Here is a 21,058-nt window from a genome sequence, read left to right on the forward strand (position 1 = left end):
GGCCACAGTAAGGCTGAATGCTTCCTCTGGGTGAGTCCGGAGCCCATGGCCTCACCACCTTCTCCGACGTGGCCTTCCTGAGTCATCTCCCACATGCTGGCAGTTTTGATCCAAGCCCAGGCTGAAGCCCTTCTCTGCAGAAAGCCTCCTGCCTGCCTTCCTCCCCACCAGACAGAGCCGCCCCCCGAGGCTTTTCAGGTCTGCTGGGTTGGACTCCCACATGGAAGGGAGAGAAAACCTTAAGGAGTTTGGGGATGGCTAGTACCCCACCGATCAGAGAGGGCAGTCAGTGACCATATGGCCCCCAGCCCTGGGGTGCGCCCTTGGAGAGATCAGCTAGAGGGGCAGACAGGACACGTACCCATACATATGTGTTGTTCTCGCATAAGCACACATATGCCACACCGGCATGCACATGCAGACCCACGGCATGCACATCTCTCGACCTAAGACTGACCCGGGGCTGTATATGGTTAATGAAGACCACAGTCGGGGGCAGGGCAAGAGTATGGGACTAGAAGTCAGGGCTGGAGGGTTGCCACTCATTCCCCAGATGACTCTGGGTGAGCCCCCTAAGCCTGTATCTCTTCTGAAAAGTGGGGTAACTGCTTCCTAGAAGAGGCTTGAGGCTTGAAGGGAAATGCTTTGGAAACTGTAAGGCGCTGTGCCTGGCAAGCGAATGGCAGTAGCCAGGCTTAGAAAAGAGTATGAGGGGCTGGGGCCAGGGGGCGGGTGCAGGAGGGAGGGGCGCTTGCTGGCCAGGCCGAGCCCCTGCTCCCCCGGCTGAGATGTGGATGGTGGAGGGAGGGTGGGAGCCATAAGCAGAGAGATGGAAGGCGAAGGAGGGGGAGGGACAGGAAGACCTGCAGGAAATCTTGTTTGGAAGCTCAAAGTCAGCACCCGAAGCCCATTACCGCTGTCCACAGGGGGCAGGGAGAGGGGAGGCGGCTCGATCCTCTTACCAAGAGTGAGCGAGAGAGGGGGGCGCGGGGTGGGCTCGGCTGCCCGGGTGGGTGATTTCTCGCTTGCAGTAATCCCAGTGTGGAGCTGGGGGACAGACCGCGGGACGGGCGGCCGGGGAGGGGAGGGGGTGTGAAGTGCGTCCGGGTGTCCGTCCGGGGCGGGAGCAGGGCTAAGGCCCGTCGGCTCGCATCAGGGAGCCGGCGGTCGTGGGCGGTGAGGCCGCGGCGTCCGCGAAGGCGTCAGCGTGTCTGCCTGCGTGAGCATCCGCGGAGCACGTGGCCTGGCGGCGCGCGGACGTGCCCCCTTCCGTGCGCGTCAGCCTTTGCGCGTGCGCGTTGGGCTGCCTGCATCAGGCCGTGTGCGTCGGCGTGAGCGTCGCTGCGTTTTCACGCGTGCCCCCATCCGCCTGGGCGAGGATTTGCGCTTGTTGTCGTGTGTGTGAAGCAGTAGTGCCAGTGGCTCGGGAGCAGCGCTTTGCCAACGTGGCTGCACATTCGAGTCACCTGGGGGGCGGGCTTTCACCCCTCCTGATGCCCAGACCCTCAGACCGGCGCGTCAGAATCCGCAGGGTGAGAGGTCCTGGGGCCAGCGCTTTACAGGCTCCCCAGCTGGCTCCGAGGGGCCGCCAGGGGGACGAGGCAGTGGGGCAGCTTGGCCCCCGGCCTGCCCCCAGGCGCTCCCCCTGGACACGGTGAGGGAGTCCCCGCCCCGGACCCTCAGGGCGCCAGGCAAGTCCTGGGCTGGGCGCCCCAGGTAGTCCCTCGGCCCCAGAGACACGAACCCCAAAGTTCCAGCATCGTATTCCACGGCCGGCTATCTGTGCCCTTTGCCTTCTCTCCTGACAGTGGGGAACAGGCTGCCCCCCAAAACAGGCCGCCCTCACCTCTCCTGGAAGTCAGGAGAAAGAGGGCGTAAGTCGGGGATTAAAGTGCTCAGTGGGTCCCCCCAGCTGGTCCAGACCCGAGGCCGAGGACAGGAGGGAGTAGCAAGAAGCCTGGGGTGGGCTGTCTGCTACCGTTAGTTTGTGGCGATGCTCGCCTGTGGAAGTCACTGCCCCCCCGGGCCTCAGTTTCCCCGTCTGGGAGAATGTGGTCGTCTCCCAGGTTTATATGTACTCACGTGTGCTTCTGTGCAAGCCTGCGCGGGGGAAGGTGCCCTGGGAGCTATCGGGTGGTCCAGACGAGGCGCCTGGGGCCGCCTCACCTTCCTGGACTCAGGGTGTGTGTCCTCACGAAGGTGTCCGTGCGCTGCTCTGTGCGGCGTGTAGGTGTGTGTATTGTATAGGTGTGTGAATTGGGGGCCTCCCCAGGTCTCGGCTGGAGATTTCACAGATTCTCTGCCAGGGGCCCTGTGCCCTTTGGCGCCTTGCCAGGCCGGAGAGAAGGTGTGACTTGGCCCCGTGACTCACACCTGGCTCCCTTGTCAGGGAGGAGGTCCCTGAGTCTGTCCTCAAGGGTGGATTTCAAGCTCAGGAGGGTCCCTTCCCATCCAGGGGGTGGGGGAGACAGAGCTAGCAGGCGCTGAGAACAGACTGTGTGCCTGGCACCATCTTTGGCATTCAGTGTGCACGTACCCGTTTAAGTCTTAGAGGGACCCTCTAGGTGGCTACAATTATTGCCATTCCCATTATACAGATGAGAAAACTGAGCCCTAGAAGGTTAAAGAAACTGCCCAGGGTCACAGCTTACCCCAGGCTGAGCGTGGATGATAGTGCAGATATTCGGGCCCCGGTGCTGGAGGGAAGCCCCTGGGAGCACTGGATGGCTGAGTGCAGAGTGGGGGGTGGGGTGAAACTGCTGTCCCTCTGCGGCCTCAGGGTCCCCTCTGACAGTGCCCAGGTGGGGCTCCCTGACCGGCCCACGGGTCCACGTGCTCCTTGGCCTCCTCCCAGCCCCTGGTCCCATCTCCAGGTCCCACTGCCTTGACCTCTCCAGGCTTGATCCCTGCCCCTCCCTCTCTCCTCTGGGTCCCTCTGCGGCCCCCGCCGCCCACCCCGCACCCTGCCACGGAGCCCCGGCAGGGCGATCCCCTTCTAATTGCGGCCTCGCTCCCGAAGCGCGCTCGGTTATCACAGAGGGTGCAGATCCCACCGCTCTGCCTCCTCGGTCCCAGGCCCTGGGGCCAGCTCAGGAGCGGAGGGAATTAATTACATTTTTCCCATCCCCTTCTTTTAAAGGAGGGGAGCGCGCCACCGCGTCCCGGGGGAGGGGGTGGCGAGCAGAGGATGTGGAAGGAGGGCTGGCGCGCCCCCCGCAGCCCCCACCCCCAAACCTGCCAGCCTCTCCCCAGCGGCGGAAGGGGGCTGAGGCTGCCCCTTATTGATTTAGTCTGGTGGAGGCTGGGACTGATTTAGAGCCGAGGGAGAGGAAGGGGCTGGGGGCGGGCGGGGGCCATGGCGGGTGGGGGCAGAGGAAGGGATGGCTGTCACTCAGCCTGACGGACAGCCCGGAGCTTTGCCTTCAGATAAAACCTTACAGATGTGGAGGTCGGTATTGATTTTGAGTTAGTAACGGTAACGTACCAAGAAGTAATACATTAGCGAAAGCAAGGTCACCGGGAAAAAAGTAAAACCCACTGGGGGAGAGGCCTTAGCATTCTTGAGGGGGGTGGATTACCGCATCAGACTGGGACTTCCTCAAGTTCAAAAGTTTGCAGGCCCCAGACCTCTCAGCTGGGCCCCCTAACCCTGGGCAAACGCTTCCTGCTTCTGTGGGCAAAGAGGGGCTCCCGGGATCCCCGGGCCAAATGGGGAGCATGGAGGGCCCCTTGGGTCTACAGGACCCGCTCAGAAGGGTTGCCCAGGGCCTCTCCTCCCCCACGGTCTCCAGCACAGCCTGTTGGGAAGGAACACAGCTAGGGGCCAAGGAGACCCGGGTTCAAATCCCAACCCTGCCGCTTACTGGCTATGCGATCTCTGTGATTTCACTTCTCCGTGCCTCAGTTTCCCCATCTGCAAAATAGGGGTACTAATAGCCTATTTGCTCAAGGAGTCAGCGATCCCACCTCTCTTCAGTTGGGTCCTGTCCCCCACATGTTTGGAAACTGCCATGCCTAGAGACAGGGGGTTAGATGAAATGGAAGCCTTTTGATCCGCAGGCCGCCAGGGACTCTGGGAGAGAGTAAGCGGACGCCTCACATCCCCATTCACACCTATCCCAGATGTGGATTTGATTTGATGTTCCAGGGCAAATCCCATTGAACAAATCCCATTACAGGAAAATCTCCCTGGGCCTGAGCTGATTCTGAGCCGCCTGTTAATGGCCCAGGGTCCAAGGCCTCCCAAAGCCACTGGGCACCACACCAGCCCTCTCTGACGGACGGCCCCGGGAGGCCTTGCAGCTCTCAGGATTTCACTCAACATTGACCTCCTTGCTACTTCTTAAACCTGCTGTGTGTGTCCCCACCTCAGGGCCTTTGCACTTGCTGATAGGTCTGCCGGGAATGCTCTTCCGCTACATCTCCCCATGGCTGGGTCTTTTTTATCTTGGATATCCCCTCTGTGGGGTGGTCTTACCTGCCAATTCCACCACCCCCCCTTTAGTTTTCCTCTCTAGCACTTCTCAGTATCAGAAATTGTATCATTTGTTTGTTGTCTGGCCTCCTTCATTAGACTGGTGGCTCCAGGAGGCCGCAGAGTCGTGGATGCTCATTGCAGTGTCCTCAGTGCCTAACTCGGCGTCTGGCACATAATAGGTGTTCACTAAATATTTGTTAAGTGATATCCACGAATTCAACTGGGTTTTTCTGGGCTCATAGCCCACATCAGGCATAGTGTAGGTGCTGGGGCTGCAGAGGCAGGTGAGCCGCAGTCCCATCCTGTCCCCAAAGAGCTCCCAGCCCAGCCTGGTTTGCAGCCCGGCACATGGTAGCATTCCATGGTGTTTGCTGAATGAATAAGTGAATGAATAGCGGATATCTTTGGGGAACCATATTATTTGGGGTAGCGGGGGCCCACAGTGTAAGGCGGGAAGAGGGAAAGAAGCTGGGACAGGCCCATAGTGCTCTGATTGCAAGAAGACTTTGTCCTGTTTATCTGGGAGGTGATGGGGAGCCACTGATAATTCTTGAGTGCTGTGGTCAGACTTGTGGTAGTTCTCTGCCGGTCTCTGTGTGGCTCCCAGCCCATCCCTGAATCTGCTCATTCTCTCCTGCTGTTCCTCCCCTCCCCCAATCCTCCCCTCCCCCCTGTTACCCCCCACCCCGTCCATTGCCTCTTGTGAGCTTGGCATCGTGGTGGTGTGCGGGAGGGGAGGATTAGACTGGAGTCTCCCCGGAGCTGACAAACCCTCCCAGAGTCTCCCCGCCCCCCACAGTTACCCCCCTGAAGGAAGGGAAATGAGGCCTCTGTGTTTCCCCGAGCCTCTGAGCCTATTCTCAGAGTCCAGGCCTCCCTGGAAGGGAGAGCAAGGTCAGTGTTTGTATGGGGGCCTTGGGGTGGGTGGTGATTTTCTTAGATGGAAAGTAGGGTCTCGACTGGGAAGCTGACGGGCAACGTGGAAGAGAATCAGGTCTCCTAAGTCCCTGGCGAGTGCCGACTCCGGAGTTGCCCTGAGATCCACCCCCCCTCCGGGAAGCACACACCCCGAATTCCCCAGACCCAGGAGAACCGTCTCCACAGTCGGAAAGCAACGAACATGGTCCGGCATCAGACGTCCTCACACCACCCCCTTCATGGGCCCCTCTGGCCATCGGCCCTGCATATGGGCCCCTTTGGCCATCACCCCTGCACCTCTACACGGATGCTCCCATGGCAGAGGGTGAGTTTGGGAGGCTCCGTGGACACCCGCCTAGACTCTCCCCATCTCCCACACTCGTCCCTGTGTGTCTTTGCTGTGTAGACGTGGCTGATGCGCCATTAGGTCCCACCTTAGCCCACCTGCTGCGGAGGAGGCAAAGACTAGCCCCTGGGTCCCAGTGCCCTTGACTCTGGCTCGGCACGTGGGTAGTGAAAAGACAGGGGGGGGTGACCCCAGGGGATTGTGCTGGGGGCGTGGACGGAAGGGGCAGGGAGAGGCTGTGCTCATGACCCCACCCCACTCACACACACACACACACACACACACACACGCCAGTGGCTACCAGCCCCTGGAATGAGAACCTATCTCTGAAGAGGCCAGATGCCCACACTCATCCTTGACAGGCAGTTCTGACCTTATCAGGTGGGTGGGCTCAGGCCTCTGGACCTCGAAGTCCCCAAAGATTTGCCATGAAGTCTGAAGAAGCCACAAGCTTTTGAAGGCCTCAGTTATTTCATCTGGGGAAGGGGCTCATAACTCGGCCCCACACATCTCTGTAGGGCCCTGGATTGGGAGACTCACCTGAGTTCATGCCAGGAGGAAGGAAGGGGAGGAAAAAGGGAAGGGGAGGCTTAGGGGGGCTGGGCTCCTGTTTCCGGAGGGCTGGGCAGGTGCGGAGCCCTCTGCACGCAGACGCCCCCTCTCCTCCCTGTCACCCTCTGACTTAGGGACAGTCCCCCTCTCTTTTCCATAGGACTGCGGGCAGTCACAGAAGGCAAGGGACACTGGAGGCTGAGCAGCTAGTGAGTAGAGAAGCTTAGGGGCTGACCTTGGCCTGAGGATTCCACATCCATGCCCTCAACCCCCGCCGTGCCTCGGTGCCTGTGGCAGAGACAAGTCACAAATGAGAGGGTAGAAGTTTCCAGAAGATATCTAGTTGGCCACAAGGTCATGGATCGAATGCCCCTAGCCTGTCTTCTCCCGGGAAGCCAGTGGAGAAATCAGAGAGCACAGCCCACGTGCCCAGCACGGGCCGCAGCCCGACTCTTCAGCTCATGCTGCTGGGCACCATAGCAGCAAGGTCCCTCCCGGCCCTGCGGCCTCCTTCCTATAAGGGGTGGCATCGCCAGGGTCCTGGGCCCAGCAGGTCAGCCCCCAAGGATCTGCCTCTCCATCATCTCTCTGGACTGAGCGGGGCACCCATGCTCCCATGTAGCGGTCTGCACCGCCTTTCCCCACTCTCTCCCCTGGAGAGCTGGACAGCCACTGTCACCTGCCCCAGAAGCTCTCCTGGACTTCTAGGCTGGCTGAGCCCCGTCCCCTGGGCTCCCAGAGCCCCCTGAGAGCTGTCCCTGTCATTCCCCTCACCACTTCCTAGCAGAGATGCCGTGCCCTTAGCTGCCTCCCCACGGTGGGGATCATGGCTCTTCCTTCTCTGAAATCCTGGGACCATAATCACCATCAGTGCATGTTTGTTGAATGAACAAGTGAACACCCCAGGGAACCAGCACCAAGGTCTTTAAGCTGAGTTTACAGAGATGAGCCTCACCCGTGCCGGTCTGGGTTCCCAGCACCGATGGTGAGTTCCCACTTGCTGTATGGGCCAAGCAGGGAAGGGGTGACGGCCACAGACCGCCGAGAGCTCCCAGAGTCAAGGTAGGGTACCTGCGACGCTATTCAAAAGCACTGGCCGCGGGTGTTGGTGTTGTAGGGCAGGATGGCAAAGTCAAGAGCGCGGCAGGCCTACCACGGGGAGGCCAGCCGGATCGGGAGTACTGCTGTCACCTTTGTGCCGGAAGATGGGGGCCTCCATGTCTGACAGGGGAGGCGCAGTTTCCTGTCCTGGGGAAGCCCCTGTCTGATGGGAGAGACAGAGTCAGCTAGTTCGTTCGTTCGTTCGTTCATTCATTCATTCATTCATTCATTCATCACATGGGCACAAGGTGCTCCTTGGAGCCAGGCCATGGGGACATCCCAGAGCCGAAGAGTGCGGGGCCCCCCATAGGTCAGGACCTAACCAGGAGAAACCACGAACCATCCTACCCACCAGGGCGAGCAAACCAGGAAAACTGAGGACCTCGGTGCTGTGTGGGGACCTCGAGGGAGCCACCCCAGCAAAGGCCTGTTCGGGGCCCGCCTGGCATCGTCCCCCCCGCCCACGCTCACCCCCCGCCACACACACGTGTCGCGGGGTCCGTCCTCTGAGCCCCCCCCCCACACCTGCCGCTCGTCCGCACTGATGGTCTCTCCCCCGCAGGTCATGAGCATTCTGGGCAACCCCAGCGCGGTGCCGCCACAGCCGCAGGCCGACTTCTCCATCTCCCCGCTGCACGGCGGTCTGGACCCGGCCACCTCCATCTCAGCCAGCTGCAGCCAGCGGGCCGACTCCATCAAGGCGGGAGACAGCCTGCCCACCTCCCAGTCCTACTGCCCGCCCACCTACAGCACCAGCGGCTACGGCGTGGACCCCGTGGCTGGCTACCAGTACGGCCAGTACGGCCAGAGTGAGTGCCTGGTGCCCCGGACCTTCCCGTCCCCACCCCTGCCCCGCTCCGGGGACGGTCTGTTGATTTGCAGGAAGCTGCAAGCCGGTGTTGGGGTGGGGGCGCCCATTTTGCAGATGAGGACATTGAGGCCCAGACCGGATAGACCGTTGTCCCTAAGGTGATGCCGAGCCAGGCCCCTGCACTCGCGCTACGCACGTGGCCTTAGGGCGGTGTCACCCCATAGAAGCCTAGTAAGAGCCACAAGTGGCATTTAAACTTTCCTAGCAGCCACGGCTTAAAATGTTAAGCAGCAGCAAGTGCCGTTATTTCTACCAACATATTTTGTGTGACCCAGCGTATCTGAAATGATGATCGTTTTGCCACGTGGTGCACACGAAGTTGTGAATGGGATGCTTCACATTCCTTGTTCACGCTGCGTCTTTGAAATCCAGCCCGTTTGAACACAGATGCTAAGTTTTCACTGGAAGTACTTGGCCTGTGTTAAAATTTCCTGAAATGACAACTGAGAAAGGCAGATTTACACACCCACGTGGTTCCAAATGCACTACGAAGTTTCCCAACCGCGAAGCAAGATCAGGTCGCGGTGTTAACGGTTACGTTAGATGAAATTAAATTAAAATGTAAAATTCCGTTCCTCAGTTGCATGGCCACGTTTCAGGGGCTCGATGGCCACATGAAGCTGGGGGCTGTCACGTTGGACAGAGCGATGCCAGGCACCCTGCCCCTTTCTGCCCCCTGGGTGTGGGGATAGCTGTGTTTTGATCTCTCTCCTGCCCCCCCCCCACTCCATCCTCAGCTCTGACCACCCTGCGCTTAGAGCCGGTCTCCCACGCCCTCCCCAACCACCATCCCCCTGGCGTCCTGCCTGGAGGCGGTGGGCAGCAGACCCTCAGACCAAAGGCTGCAAAAGGCAGACCCGGTCGCAGCCCCCAGCTGCCAGACGGGGCAGCGACAGGGCAGGCGGAAAGGCCCAGGGAGGCGAGGTCACCGGGCCCCCCTCCTGCCCCCCTGTTGGCGAAGGCCTCGCCCGCTGGTGTCAAACTAATCAGAAGGGCGTGTGGTGAGAGGCTGAGGTCCCAGCCCAAGGCCACCCTGTCCCCACCTCCGCAGCAGCCCCCGCCCGGCCTCAGTGACCTCTGCTTCCTGCCCCCACACCAAACACTCCTCCCCAAACGGCCTTGGCCTCCACAGCTAAATGAGGGCCAGCTGTGCCGGCCTCCACCTCCTGGCCGTGTTCACGGCTTCTGCCCCATGTATGTGTGTGTTCGATATATACGTGCACGCATGCGTGTGCATGAGTGTGAGTGCACGCATCACAGATACACATGATTCGTGTGTGTGGTGTAGTTCAGCATACGTGTGTGCGTGCACACTTCTGTGTGTGGGTACATGTATGTGTGGGTGTGTGAGTGGCACATATGTACGCACGACCGTTCACATATCTGAGTTTAAATGAGCAAGCCGTGTCCCCGTCATGTGCATGTGAATTTGTATTTGAACACTCAAGTGCACACACTTGGTCGTGAGGGTATGTGTCCATAATACATACGCGCATGTTGAACTGTACACTCAGGTGTGTACGTGTGACCGAGTGCGTGTATGCCTGGGTGTTAGATGTGACGGTACGTCACTCCGTGGACCTGTGTAGTCAGCAGGCGTGCACGTGTGGAGAGGTGTGCGGGAGCGTGCCGACGTGTGTGGTCATATGTACGTGTCTATACGTGTGCATTCAGATGTGCGCAGATGCCCGAGTGTCTGTGGGTGTGTACGTATTTTAGAGTACGTGCGTACAGGTGCGTACAATATATGTGCAGCGTGTCCATATGGGGGTGCGGATGCTAATGTGTGTACGCAGGCGTGGCCACGTGGTCCCGTGTGGCCCCGTGTGCAGCTGTGCATCTGGGCGTGTGCGCATGCTGCCTGTGTGTGTGATGTTGCCCGTGTGCGCTTGCGTGTGCGAGGAGGAGGTGCGTGGGGGTGGAACACGCGTGCAGGGATGGTGGAGAGCGGGGTGCGCGTGTGCGTGCGAGCATTTCCAGAGGGGCCAAGGCGAGGCCCCGCCCGGCCCGTGCTCCCAGACACAGCAGACACATGCTCTTGATAAAGAGTTTAGAGGCGGAGGCAGCAGCCCCGGCCCGGGGCAGGCGTTAGTCACACCCGAGCCCCGTGCCCTGCTGCGGGGCGCCTGCCCAAGTCGGAAATAAAATTAACCCCAGAGTCAGCGTGGGGGCTACAAGGCGGGGGCGATCAAAAGGGAAAGGGCCCAGGAGGCGAGAAAGGAGTATTTGTTCCCCCTTTGCTGGGGAAGAGGCCGGCCAGAGTGATTTCCCCTCCCCTGCGTCCTCCTCACTCTCCCCATCTAGCTGCAGCCCGGCCTCCCTCCCCCCACCCCTGCATCCTCAGGAGGAGGGGGTATGGCTCAGAGCTCCTGAACCGTATGTCCCAGGCGCACCCAGAGGGAGCCCCAGGGCAGACCCCACCCCACCCCAAGACTCCAGGGCTGGGCTGGGAGGGGCACGTGGGAGTGCTGGCCCCACAACCGCTAATTCTGCCACCAAGTCACCCTGCCTCTCAGAGCCTCAGTTTTGCTGTCTGGGAAATGGGAGTCCAGGGATCTGACTCCCAAAGTTTTTCCACTGGGCCGTCTTCCTCACCTTTGACATTCCTGGACAGCCAGGGACAGGGACCCATCGTGTCCCCACTGACCCCATGCCCCATGTTCACGGGTGACTGGTACGCCTGCGGCAGGGCTCCCAGTCCTCGTGCAAAAGCGTGCACGTCCCAAACAGCTGCTGTGCAGGTCTAGGTCCACCTGTCACCTGCTCACACCTGTCCCATGCATGAGTTTAGCCCTCAGGCACCGGGCAAATCACAGGCTCATTTCCCGCCATTTTCAAAACCCTACCCGAAGTCGATGTTTGTCCTCAGGCTATAGATGCGAGAGCCAAGGACTTTCTCAAGGTCACACAGCAGGTGAATGGCGGACTCCAGGTCCCCTGAGCTTCCAACCCAGTTCTCTTTTGGCCAAACCGCAAACCTGTGTAAGACACTCAATAGCAATACGCATCTTCACGACTTTATATGTACATGGCTTCGGGGTATAATTATGCAAAACATACGTGTGTAGAGGAAGGCTAGGTAACCGTTCAGTGGGCATCTACTATGGGGCCTGTCACTCATGACTGCGCTCTGCGGTGTACAGACAGGTGAGGAAATGGATCCCAGAGAGGGTACCGGCATCGCTGTGAACGTTGCCACGCCGACGGCCCTGACCTCAGAGAGCCTCCCTCGAAAGTGTGCTTAGAGGGCACACGTGGCCAAACCCTCCTGCCGGAGAGTCTGCTCCTCTCCCTAGGCCTCTTGTCTTCCCAGGGCCACCTCCACACCTTTTCCTGTTCCCGGCCGTTATCTGTCCATCTGTCTGTCTCTTCTGTCCCGGGAGGGGGTGGGGGCAGGGGGCAGGGACGGGGCACACGGCGGATTAATATGGCCCTGGTGTTCCCAGAGGCCAGGGCCGTACTAATGATGGGGCTGATAGAACGCAGAAGTGTGAAAAGAATTTTAATAGATCTGACAAGTCTAATAAGAATTTGTGGCTAGAAGGGCCCTCCTCTGGGGCCGTGGGCTGACGAGGCGCTGACGGCTGAGATTTGTTTACTGGTTGGCATCTCCTGCCAACTCCCGATTAATCTAATTTGAGATGTTTAGAGCCCAGGCGCAGGCACAAGGCAGAGGAGAGGGGACACGGAGAGACAGAGGGACAGGGAGGGCCACTGACAGAGGCTGTAATGAGAAATGTCACAGCCCTGCCCTATCTGGCCCCCGGCTCGACCCCAGGGAGAGGCAGGCGCTGTGCACGAAGGGTGCCCTTGAAGTTGGCCGGCCGTTAGTAAAGTTGGGCTCCTTGGGGTCAAATTGCCCACCTGGGCAGGGCCTGGGGAAGGTCATACTGTGTGCTGGACCCTGGCTGCCTGCCGGGAGAGGCTAAAAAGGAGGAGACGAAGTGACCAGAGGCACAAGCGGGACAAATTTGTGTTCCTCCGTCTCACATGCTGTGCCTGACTGTGAGTCAGCAATCTTTCTGTGCCTCAGTTTTCCAGCTTCGTAAAATGGGAGCAGCTGTACCTAAACCACGGGGCTGGAGGGAAATGAAATGAGACCATGTCTGCCGAGCCCCATGGAAAGTGCTCAGTGTGTGAGGGATCAGGCTTTGTTGTTCTGATGGTTCGTCTGAGTCAGGCCTTTCCACTCCACCCCCCGGGACAGCTGCCGACACTGGCAGAGTTTGGCATGAAGTGGAATACAGGGGAGAAGGCAGAGGCGTTGGTGAGTCAGGAGAGTTCCCCCTGCCTTGGCTGTGTGCCCTTGGACAAGTCACTCGCGTGTCCCGGAGTCGAAAACAAGGCGCAGGCAAGATTTGGGGTGTGGAGTGCTTCATACCCTCCTCTATAGCACGCACGCCGAAGTCATCCTGTAGGACGCTGGCTGGGCGCTGGCATCAGACCCCCTGGGTTTGAATCCGGCTCCACAGCCTGAGAGCCATGTGACCTTCCAAGGTCCACAGTCTCTTAGGGCAGGGCCTTGGCTCCATCACTTATAAAATGGGATGGTGGGACTCCCAGCCTGGTAGTTGTGAGAATTAAGTGAGATCGCGCAGGTGCGACTACTTCCTCAAGGTCAGGCCCTGCCCCACCCCCCAAGACCTGCTCCAAGGAGCAGAGATGAGATGCCTGAAGTGCAGGCTCCCCCTGAGGCCAGAGATCCAGAGATTGAAGTTTCTACCACCACCTCCCACCATCGGAGTGAGGGGATGGTTTCTACCACCACCCCTTCTGTGCTACCAGCCGGGAGCCTGGAGGCTGAGTGACAATAGGGGCAGCACCCGGAGCCTCAGCTCAGGCCCTGGAGCCTGGGAAGCTAAGGAACAGAGGGCCCAGCCACTCCAAAAAAGAAAAACCCCAGGACATTTGCATATGCTTTAGGAATCTGGGTGCAAACCCTGAGCTCTCTGTGCCCAGCATCTTAAAGCATATCATCTCATTTGAGCCTCATAACTGGCCTTGAGGAGGCTGGGACTTGCTCTACCCATTTTACAGATGGGGGACAGGCCTGGAGAGGCAACATGATTTGCCCAAAGCTGCATGCCCAGGAGATAGTTGGGACTCCAGACTGCCCCATTCACTGTTCCTTTCCTTCTTGCTTCTATCAAAGGTCACATCTGCTCACTAAATCCCAATCCTATGAGAGCCCAAGGCCTCTGAGCTCACCAGGTACCAGGCCCAATGCTAAACTCTTCATGTGCATCTTCTCACTTTCTCCCCACAGTTCTTCAACCTAGGTGCTGTGGTTACCCCCCTTTAACAGACGAGGAAACTGAGGCCTGTATAGGTGAGATGGTATGCCCCACATCGCACACTAAAAGTTGGCAGGTGCAGGATTTGAACCCTGAGGGAATATGGTCTCAATTACTGATCTTTCCGAACTCACTGGGCCTTGTCTCTGGCCGGGCCCACACCTGGCTCTACCCACCAGCCCTAGGCAGGAGCCCTCAACTTTGAGAGGCATGTAGAGTGTTAGAGGGCCCCTCAGCGGGCAGGGGCCGGGTAGAGTATTGGGTCAGGCCTCATGAGTCCAGGGCAGTAGTCATTACATTTCCTTTCACCTCTGGATCCAAGAGGTCCCAGGGGTGGGTTTGGCCTTGGCCATGGATCCCAGGTTGGGAGGTAGCCAAGAGGCCTCAGTCACATGCCAATCAAATCATCTGGTCAGAGCTGATCTCTGCTGTAGCCTCAGGCAGACACAGTTAGTAGAGTCGAGACAGCATGTGCACACACAGACCTAGCCGTCACGCTGCGCACACATGTACACTGACAACTACCTGCGGCTCATCCACATCTATCCACACGTACATGTGTGAATGTTATTCATGTGTGAACATTCATGTTAGCACCCATTACTACACAGATTGTTGTTTCCGCTGTTCACACACACACACACACACATGCACACATATTCTCAGACTCTCATCATCCCTCTGGATGGCCAGAATGTCAAGGCTAAAGGTCTCAGCTCCCAGCATATCAAGTCCCTGGCTCCTCGGTCTGCATGTATCCCTTGGCTCATCTTTGAGTAAGGGTTGTAAGGGATGTTGCTGTCTCATCCATGAGCTGGGCGCAGGCTCCAGAGAAGAAAGAAGGATCTTTTCCTCATGACCACCTGGGCTCCATGGGACTCACTGGACACCCCCCATAGCAGGCATATGTACAGGCGTGTTGGAAAGGGAACGCATTCTCTCAGCAATGTGGAGTCCTCTATACTTTTCCACAGAACCTGTGAGAGAGCTGGGCAAATAAAAGTTTTAAGTAAAGATTTGCTTAATGGTTAGAGAGGAGGTGAGAGAAAGAGCTTCATGAAGAGATGGGTGGATGGATGGATGGATGGAAGGAAGGAAGAATAGGTGGATAGATGGACAGAAGGGTGAATGGATGAATCAATGGATGGATGGATGGATGGATGATTGGTTGGTTGGCTGACTGACTGGATGGATGGAAGGAAGGAAGGAAGGAAGGAAGGAAGGAAGGAAGGAAGGAAGGAAGGAAGACAGGTAGATAGATGGACAGAAGAGTGGATAGATGGATGGATGGATGGATAGGTGGATGAATAGAAGGAAATATAGGTGGATAGATGGACAAAAGAGTGAATGGATGGATGGATGGAAGAATGGACGCATGGATGGATGATGGATATGGGGCAGATGGAAGAATAGTCAAAAAGAACCTCAATTTCTAAGGGTGTCTCTTTTTCTTTTCCAGCTGCTGTTGATTACCTGGCCAAAAACGTGAGCCTCTCCACACAGCGTCGCATGAAGCTCGGGGAGCACTCTGCTGTGCTGGGACTCCTGCCTGTGGAAACCGGCCAGGCCTACTAAGGCCCCGGGGCGACTCGCCCCAGACCAAGTCCCAGCCCAGCCCTCACTGGTCCCTGAGAGCCTCCCAGCCCAGCCCTCTCATCACCCGGGGGTCCCATTCCCTTCTGGTAGCCAGCCCTCTGGAGATGTGCAGCCAGTCTACCGTTCACTTAGGAACCCGGAGCGACCCCCCTGGAGTCTGCCCTTCTACTCTCTCTCCGGGAGGTTTCTGGAGAGAGCCTGCAGCCCTTCCCCTGTCAAATCGTGTCATGGCCCTTGTGCTGTCTCAGACCCAGAGGTGGAAGCTCTCCCCAAATAGAGCACCTTGGGCACCCAAAGGAGGATGGTATCTGGGATGAGGTACTGGAGCCCTTTGGACCCGACTCCAGTGAGTACCCCAGCCAGAGATGGGGGTGGCGCTCACAGGGTCACTCTCAGCCGGAAGCACTGGGAGCCAGCCCTCCTGGGTGGATCTCTGAACCACAGCCCATTCCTCCTCTGGATGCTGGGACGCCAGCAGAGAGGGGACCCTAGCCCTGGGGTTTTCCCAGGGCAGTCACCCAGGAATTCTGAGCACTCCAGGACCCTCCCCACACACCTCTGCTGGGTGTAGCGGCCAGGTGGGGAATCTAGTCCAGGAAGACCAGGCAGAGGCTGAGCCGGGGGGAGGGGCTCACCGGCAGCAGGCGGCCAGCGGTGCAAAGACCCAACCCAGGCCCCCGGAGGCAGCAGGCCCCTAGACTGAAGTTCAGGTTCGAACCTTGCCCCACCCCGTGCGGGGCCTGGGGAGCCCATGGACCCTTCAGTTTCCCATTCTCTGAATCAGATGGGAGGGGGAGGGGAGCAAGTCGTGTGTGAAGAGGCAGAGGGCAGGCTCAGAGGGGCGTTGCATAGCTGGGGGCCCTGTGCTTGTGGGCAGCAGCCCTCTGTCGCCAAAGCCTTCTGCGCTATGCCTCCAAGTCCACAATCCCACGGAGCTGCGATTTCTCATAAAGCTTCCCTCAGAGACCTGAGCCTGTCCCCTCCATGCCTGACCCTCTGGGAAGGGGGCCTTCTGTCTGCCCTTTAAGCTGCTGGGGTGCAGAGAGCTACCCTTAGAGCTCTGGAGGAGGGTTATGGGACGAGCAGGGACTGCTCATCCACAGGCAAAGCCACGGATTCCCCTTAACATTTGGGGGAGGGAGTGACGGGCATGTCCCTGTCCCATTGACGGTGGCACCTTTCAGTGTGGATCCACTCTAGGCCCAGAGGGCCCTGTCTACCCATCCAGCACAGCTAGGTGGGGACAGATGCAGCCAGTCTTCAGGCCATCACTCCTAGACAGGCAGGGGACGCCAAAGGTTCCAGAGAATAAGGGGAAGATGCCTTCCGTGGCCACACCAGTGGCTTCTTCCTATCCTTCTCTTTAAAAGTTGAGACCCTTGGGGAATGGTTCAAGCCCCTGACTTTGCCTCCCTTGGAACTTTTTACCCCTTTCACCTATTTATCAAAATTATATTCACCTTCACCCTCACCATCGTTATCAGCCACACTTGGATCACCTTTATCAAGTGCTGCTAGGTTAGAGGCACTTGTGACAGAAGCCGCAGCACTGAATCCACAGAGACTGGGCCAGGTTGCTTGTCCCCAGCTGGGCACGTGAGGCCACCTCTTTGCTCAACCCGTGCCGCTTGCTCTCAGCCAACAGGACGTTCCTGGAGGGAAGGGCTGCTGCCTTGAGTCAGTCAACCTGAGTACGTCCCTACTGGGGAACTGGGCTGGCAAGATGCTAGGACAGTTTCCTCCGTGGACGCCACCTCTGTGACAAATGCTCACCTGTTTTCTCATCTTCAGACTTGGTAACATCAAGCCTGTCCTGGACCATGACCAGGGTGGCTCGTATCTCTGGTTTAGAGGAACCTATGGATGCATGGAGACAAACAGACTCTTTGGTAGCACCAGATACCTGGTCATGTGTGTGTTGCACACAGAGGTCAGGCAAGTTTTCAACAGGAGCACCTACTGCAGAAGGCTTTTGGTTCTTCAAGCTCTGGACAGGAAGGAAGACTGTGGTGTCCCTTGGTGACCCAGTCCCCGTGTTTGTAACCATCACAGCCAGGAAGCAGCTCTTAAGATCAACCACAGTCTTCATCTACATTCCTTGAATGGTCAGTCCTCTACCCTGGAGGCCTGGCTCAGAAATTGTCTTGAGTCCCCTTACATACCCAGGAGCAGGGCTCTCGGGCAAAACCGCCCAGCCTCACTCCCAGGAGGTGACATTCCTATGCTAGGACCAATCTCAGACATCTTCCCCCCTGCGATGAAATGGGAATAAACCAAGTGACTTCTCATTACGTCCAACTTCTCTGGAGTTCTCCCACGTCGCCATCTTGGTAGAACACGGGACTTGCTCTCCCTGGAGCCCCACCCCCAATTCAGAAAAAGACCCCAACCCTGGCGAGTCTTCCCTAAAGCCCTGTGTATTAATGTGTCTAGCCAACTCAGTCCATAAAACTCCGTCTTGGGCTGGCAGCTCATGAGTTCACCAGAGAGAGGATGTGGGAAAAGAGGCACAAGACTTCAAACCTTGAGGGTTGACCACAGCCTGAGAAAGAAGACCTGAATCCCAGGGGCCAGGCCGGCCCAGAAGCAATCCCCATCCATTCCTGTAAATAGAATCCATAGCAAAATAAGAGATGTTTCCTCCAACTTATCACACGTAGCTGTTGGCCCTACCTATGGGGGAGTCCCTCTTCTGAGCTCATTGTACATTAGTTGGAAATGTGGTGATGTGCTGTTCGTTTATAGGAAGTTGACTTTTATATAAATAAATATATATATATATATATATACTAAAAAAGGAAAGAAGACCCCACAGTGTGTGTCGTGATAGTGCCAGAGACCATCTGTAGGGATATATCTGCATATTGTGTGTTTCAAATTATACATTCCAGGCTCTGTTGGATTCTTTCATTTTTATTGCTTTGGTTTTTTTTTTTCATTTGGTATTTCTCTCTTGCTATGAAAAAAAAAGTGATGTGTAAGAACCAAGCTATGCTTTATACTCTTATTTTTTACTTGATTTACCTTTGCCATTCTTTTGCCAGAAGAACATGAAGAAGAGAGATAGAGGAATGAGACAGAAGGAAAGAAGGATGAAGAGGGAGTTTTGCCCAGAAGACAAATGAGAAGGTCAGATTTCCAATCTGACTATGGCTTGAGAGCAGAGCAGGTCCCAGACTTTGCCCAGACTCCACCGAGATCCAGCGTTGTTTTAGTTGGAGCTGGTGAAGCATTCTGAGATTTGGATCCTGGAACTTGGTGAAAATCCACAATTGCCCAAAAAAGACACTCTCTGGGGCCTCTCTCAGGTTGATGTTCTCGCCAAGCTCCCGATGTGCCCTTCAACTACTGGTTACTTTTTGAGGTTGACAGCTCTCCTGCAAAGGCACCGAATCAAGACCAAATGGGGGTACTCCGGCCGCCATCTTGAAATGCTCAGAGACAACTATGTATTGGATGCTTTTTCTGTCAACTCCAACATGGCCAACCCCCCACCTGGGAAATACCTACATAGCACTCTAGATCATTCCTTCTTCCTAGTAACTGCAACTTGGTTGCTTTCATATTTGACTCACAGCCATATTCCTCCATGTGGAAGTGAGTGTGTGTGCATGAGAGCGCGAGTGGGGCGTGTGAGTGGCCTGTGGGTGCAAGGGCGTGTGTTTAAATATAATCGCACCATAATTTATTCAGCTATATGGAGTAGTAGATTAGAAAGAGAAACTGGCATTTGCTTTAACTACCTGCTTGTAAGCGCTTCCTCTGTAACTCAGGCGTAACTGTTATACATTAAAAGAAATTAAAGCATTTCCAAGGTTCTGTGTACTTAATTGACTGTCGTTAGGCAACTGCCCTAAAAGGGACCGAGGGGTGGTTGAGAAGCCCTTTGACCTAATTTAGAGGGTCAGAGTAGGCCCACCGGGCCCCCCAGGGCCAAGCAGCTTGGGCCAAGCAGCTTGGTTAGACATACAGCGGATGCTTAATCAATATTTGACCCATGAATGAATGCTGTTGTTTAAGCATCTCTCTGATGAAATTTCAGTTCTGCTCACCAAGACAGACTTCCTGCCGCTAAGCTTAGAGTCCTCTCTGTCCCTCCCCCAGTTCATAGAATTTGGAAGGTAGGAGAGAGCTCAGAAGCTTCCCTGTTTCCTTAAGAAGCAGAACCTGATATGGGGACCCATGGGCAGGTGGATTTGTGGAGGGGGAGCCCTCAGGAGAAACACATAAACGAGTAAAGGAAGCAACATAGAAGAGGGAGGGAGCTGAGCAAAGAGGCGCTTTTCATCGGAGTCTAGTTTCAGCCTGATAGTGCCAGGGACTCTGGACATGAGTAGCACAGAGCTAATCTGACCTTGAGACTAGAGGACTGGCCTGTTGTGCTAAAGCGTCAGTCATTCGGTGGCTGCTGGCTGTCCCTAGGGATGTGGGTAGGTGGGTAGAGGCCAATGCACCCAAGCAACTCTGGCCCAAGTAGGTCCTGTGGTCTGAGGGCAGTTCTCCGGAGAAAGGTGCTGTGATGCACCTGCAGCGGCGACAACACATTCGTCAGGGTACAGGTGCTCAGGTGCACTGGGCCAGGAAAGGGGTCTGGGCAAGGAACAGCAGCAGCTACTCCACATATGTTCCCCTGGCTCTAGGTTGGGTTACCCACCTCGTTCCCGTGTACGGGTTTACTGGGATGATGTGAACAGGAGTGGGGCGAGGTGAAGGAGTTGCTGGGGAGATCTTATACGTGAAGGATTGGCAAGGTGTTTTATGGACCTGAGTCCATCTGACCCAGCAAAGTGTTCCAGGGCAGGACTGAGGGAGGTTGGGTCTTCCCTCCCCCACTTCCTGTTCAGTAAGTCAGGAGGATATGGGGGAGAGTCAAGAACTGGTCAACTTCTGCTCTTAGCTCTGCATGTGGCTTGATGTGGGTCCTGAGATAACTTTCTTCCCGTCTCAGACCCTATTTCTATATATTCTTTATAAAGCAGGCCAGATCATCCCTATGAATCTCCCAGGTTACCCTGACAATAAACTGACCCAAAAGCCACTCTGAAAGGTGGCCCAGAGAGTGCCCCGATGGCCCAGAGCTGTCCGCTACCAGTGCTAGGAAAGCAGCACTCAGTGCTGGGTGCTGAGTGACGCCAAGTTGCTCCCAGACACAGACCTGCCCTTGGGGGCCCTCAGAGAGTTCTCTGACCCCTCTTAAGGAGTTTTTCTAAGAGTCCCATCCAACAATCTTTGTTTACAGACCAAGGAAAGCTGAGAAATGTAATCTTCTACCGAGGCACACTACTGCCCAGAACGAAACCAGGTTTCTGCCTAAAGGAAAAGGGGAGAATGGCTATTGGATAGATGAGTGTATAGGTCAGCTTTTGCCACCTGTAATGCTTTGTAACATAGTAGCCTCTGTTTCTGGTCTCATTGCTCATGCACATCTTATATGAATGAGTTTCACAGTCTTTCCTGGAGTAAAATTTACTAATGAAGGAAATAGATTCCTAAGACAGGAGGTATATGAGCCCTGAGATGGGGAGAGACACAGAGGACAGAGAGATAAAGGTTCCATATAATTTCATCTGTTGTGGAGTTGAGTCTGAGAATACCCAATCCTCCTGAGAGCACAGTTTCCAGAACCCCAACCCCTCCCCTCCCCTCCCCACACTGCCACTGACTTGCTCTGAGCAGAGAACAATTCTCCTGGCTCTGTTGATGTAAATACCTGTTGCAGGGAGCAGGGACTCACTTCCCAGAGGCACCAGGAAGGGTAGGTTCAGGACTCCAGTCACCTCTGCTCTCCCCCTGGAAAGAATCAAAATGCTCCCTCATGTAAAGCCTAGTCCCAGGTATCCTCTGTGTGACTGTAGACAAGCCACTTCCCCTAATCCTTCAAATGAGAATGAAGTCTGTCCCAT

The 21,058-nt window shown here is 56.6% G+C and overlaps 1 protein-coding gene across 2 annotated transcripts in view; it reads left to right on the top strand.

Moving 5' to 3' along the window:
* PAX7 (paired box 7) overlaps positions 1 to 15,134 on the top strand; it is a 96,051-nt gene extending 80,917 nt beyond the window's left edge. For both annotated transcript variants that reach the window (XM_039229061.1, XM_039229062.1), the window contains exons 8-9: positions 7,957 to 8,203; positions 15,019 to 15,134. In XM_039229061.1, coding sequence (XP_039084992.1) covers positions 7,957 to 8,203; positions 15,019 to 15,134 — 363 coding nt within the window. The remainder of the gene's footprint in view (positions 1 to 7,956; positions 8,204 to 15,018) is intronic.
* The last annotated feature ends 5,924 nt before the right edge of the window (positions 15,135 to 21,058 follow it).

This window comes from Hyaena hyaena, unplaced genomic scaffold, assembly GCF_003009895.1.
Source record: "Hyaena hyaena isolate Hyena2069 unplaced genomic scaffold, ASM300989v1 scaffold_35, whole genome shotgun sequence".
NCBI classification, from domain to species: Eukaryota; Metazoa; Chordata; class Mammalia; order Carnivora; family Hyaenidae; genus Hyaena; species Hyaena hyaena.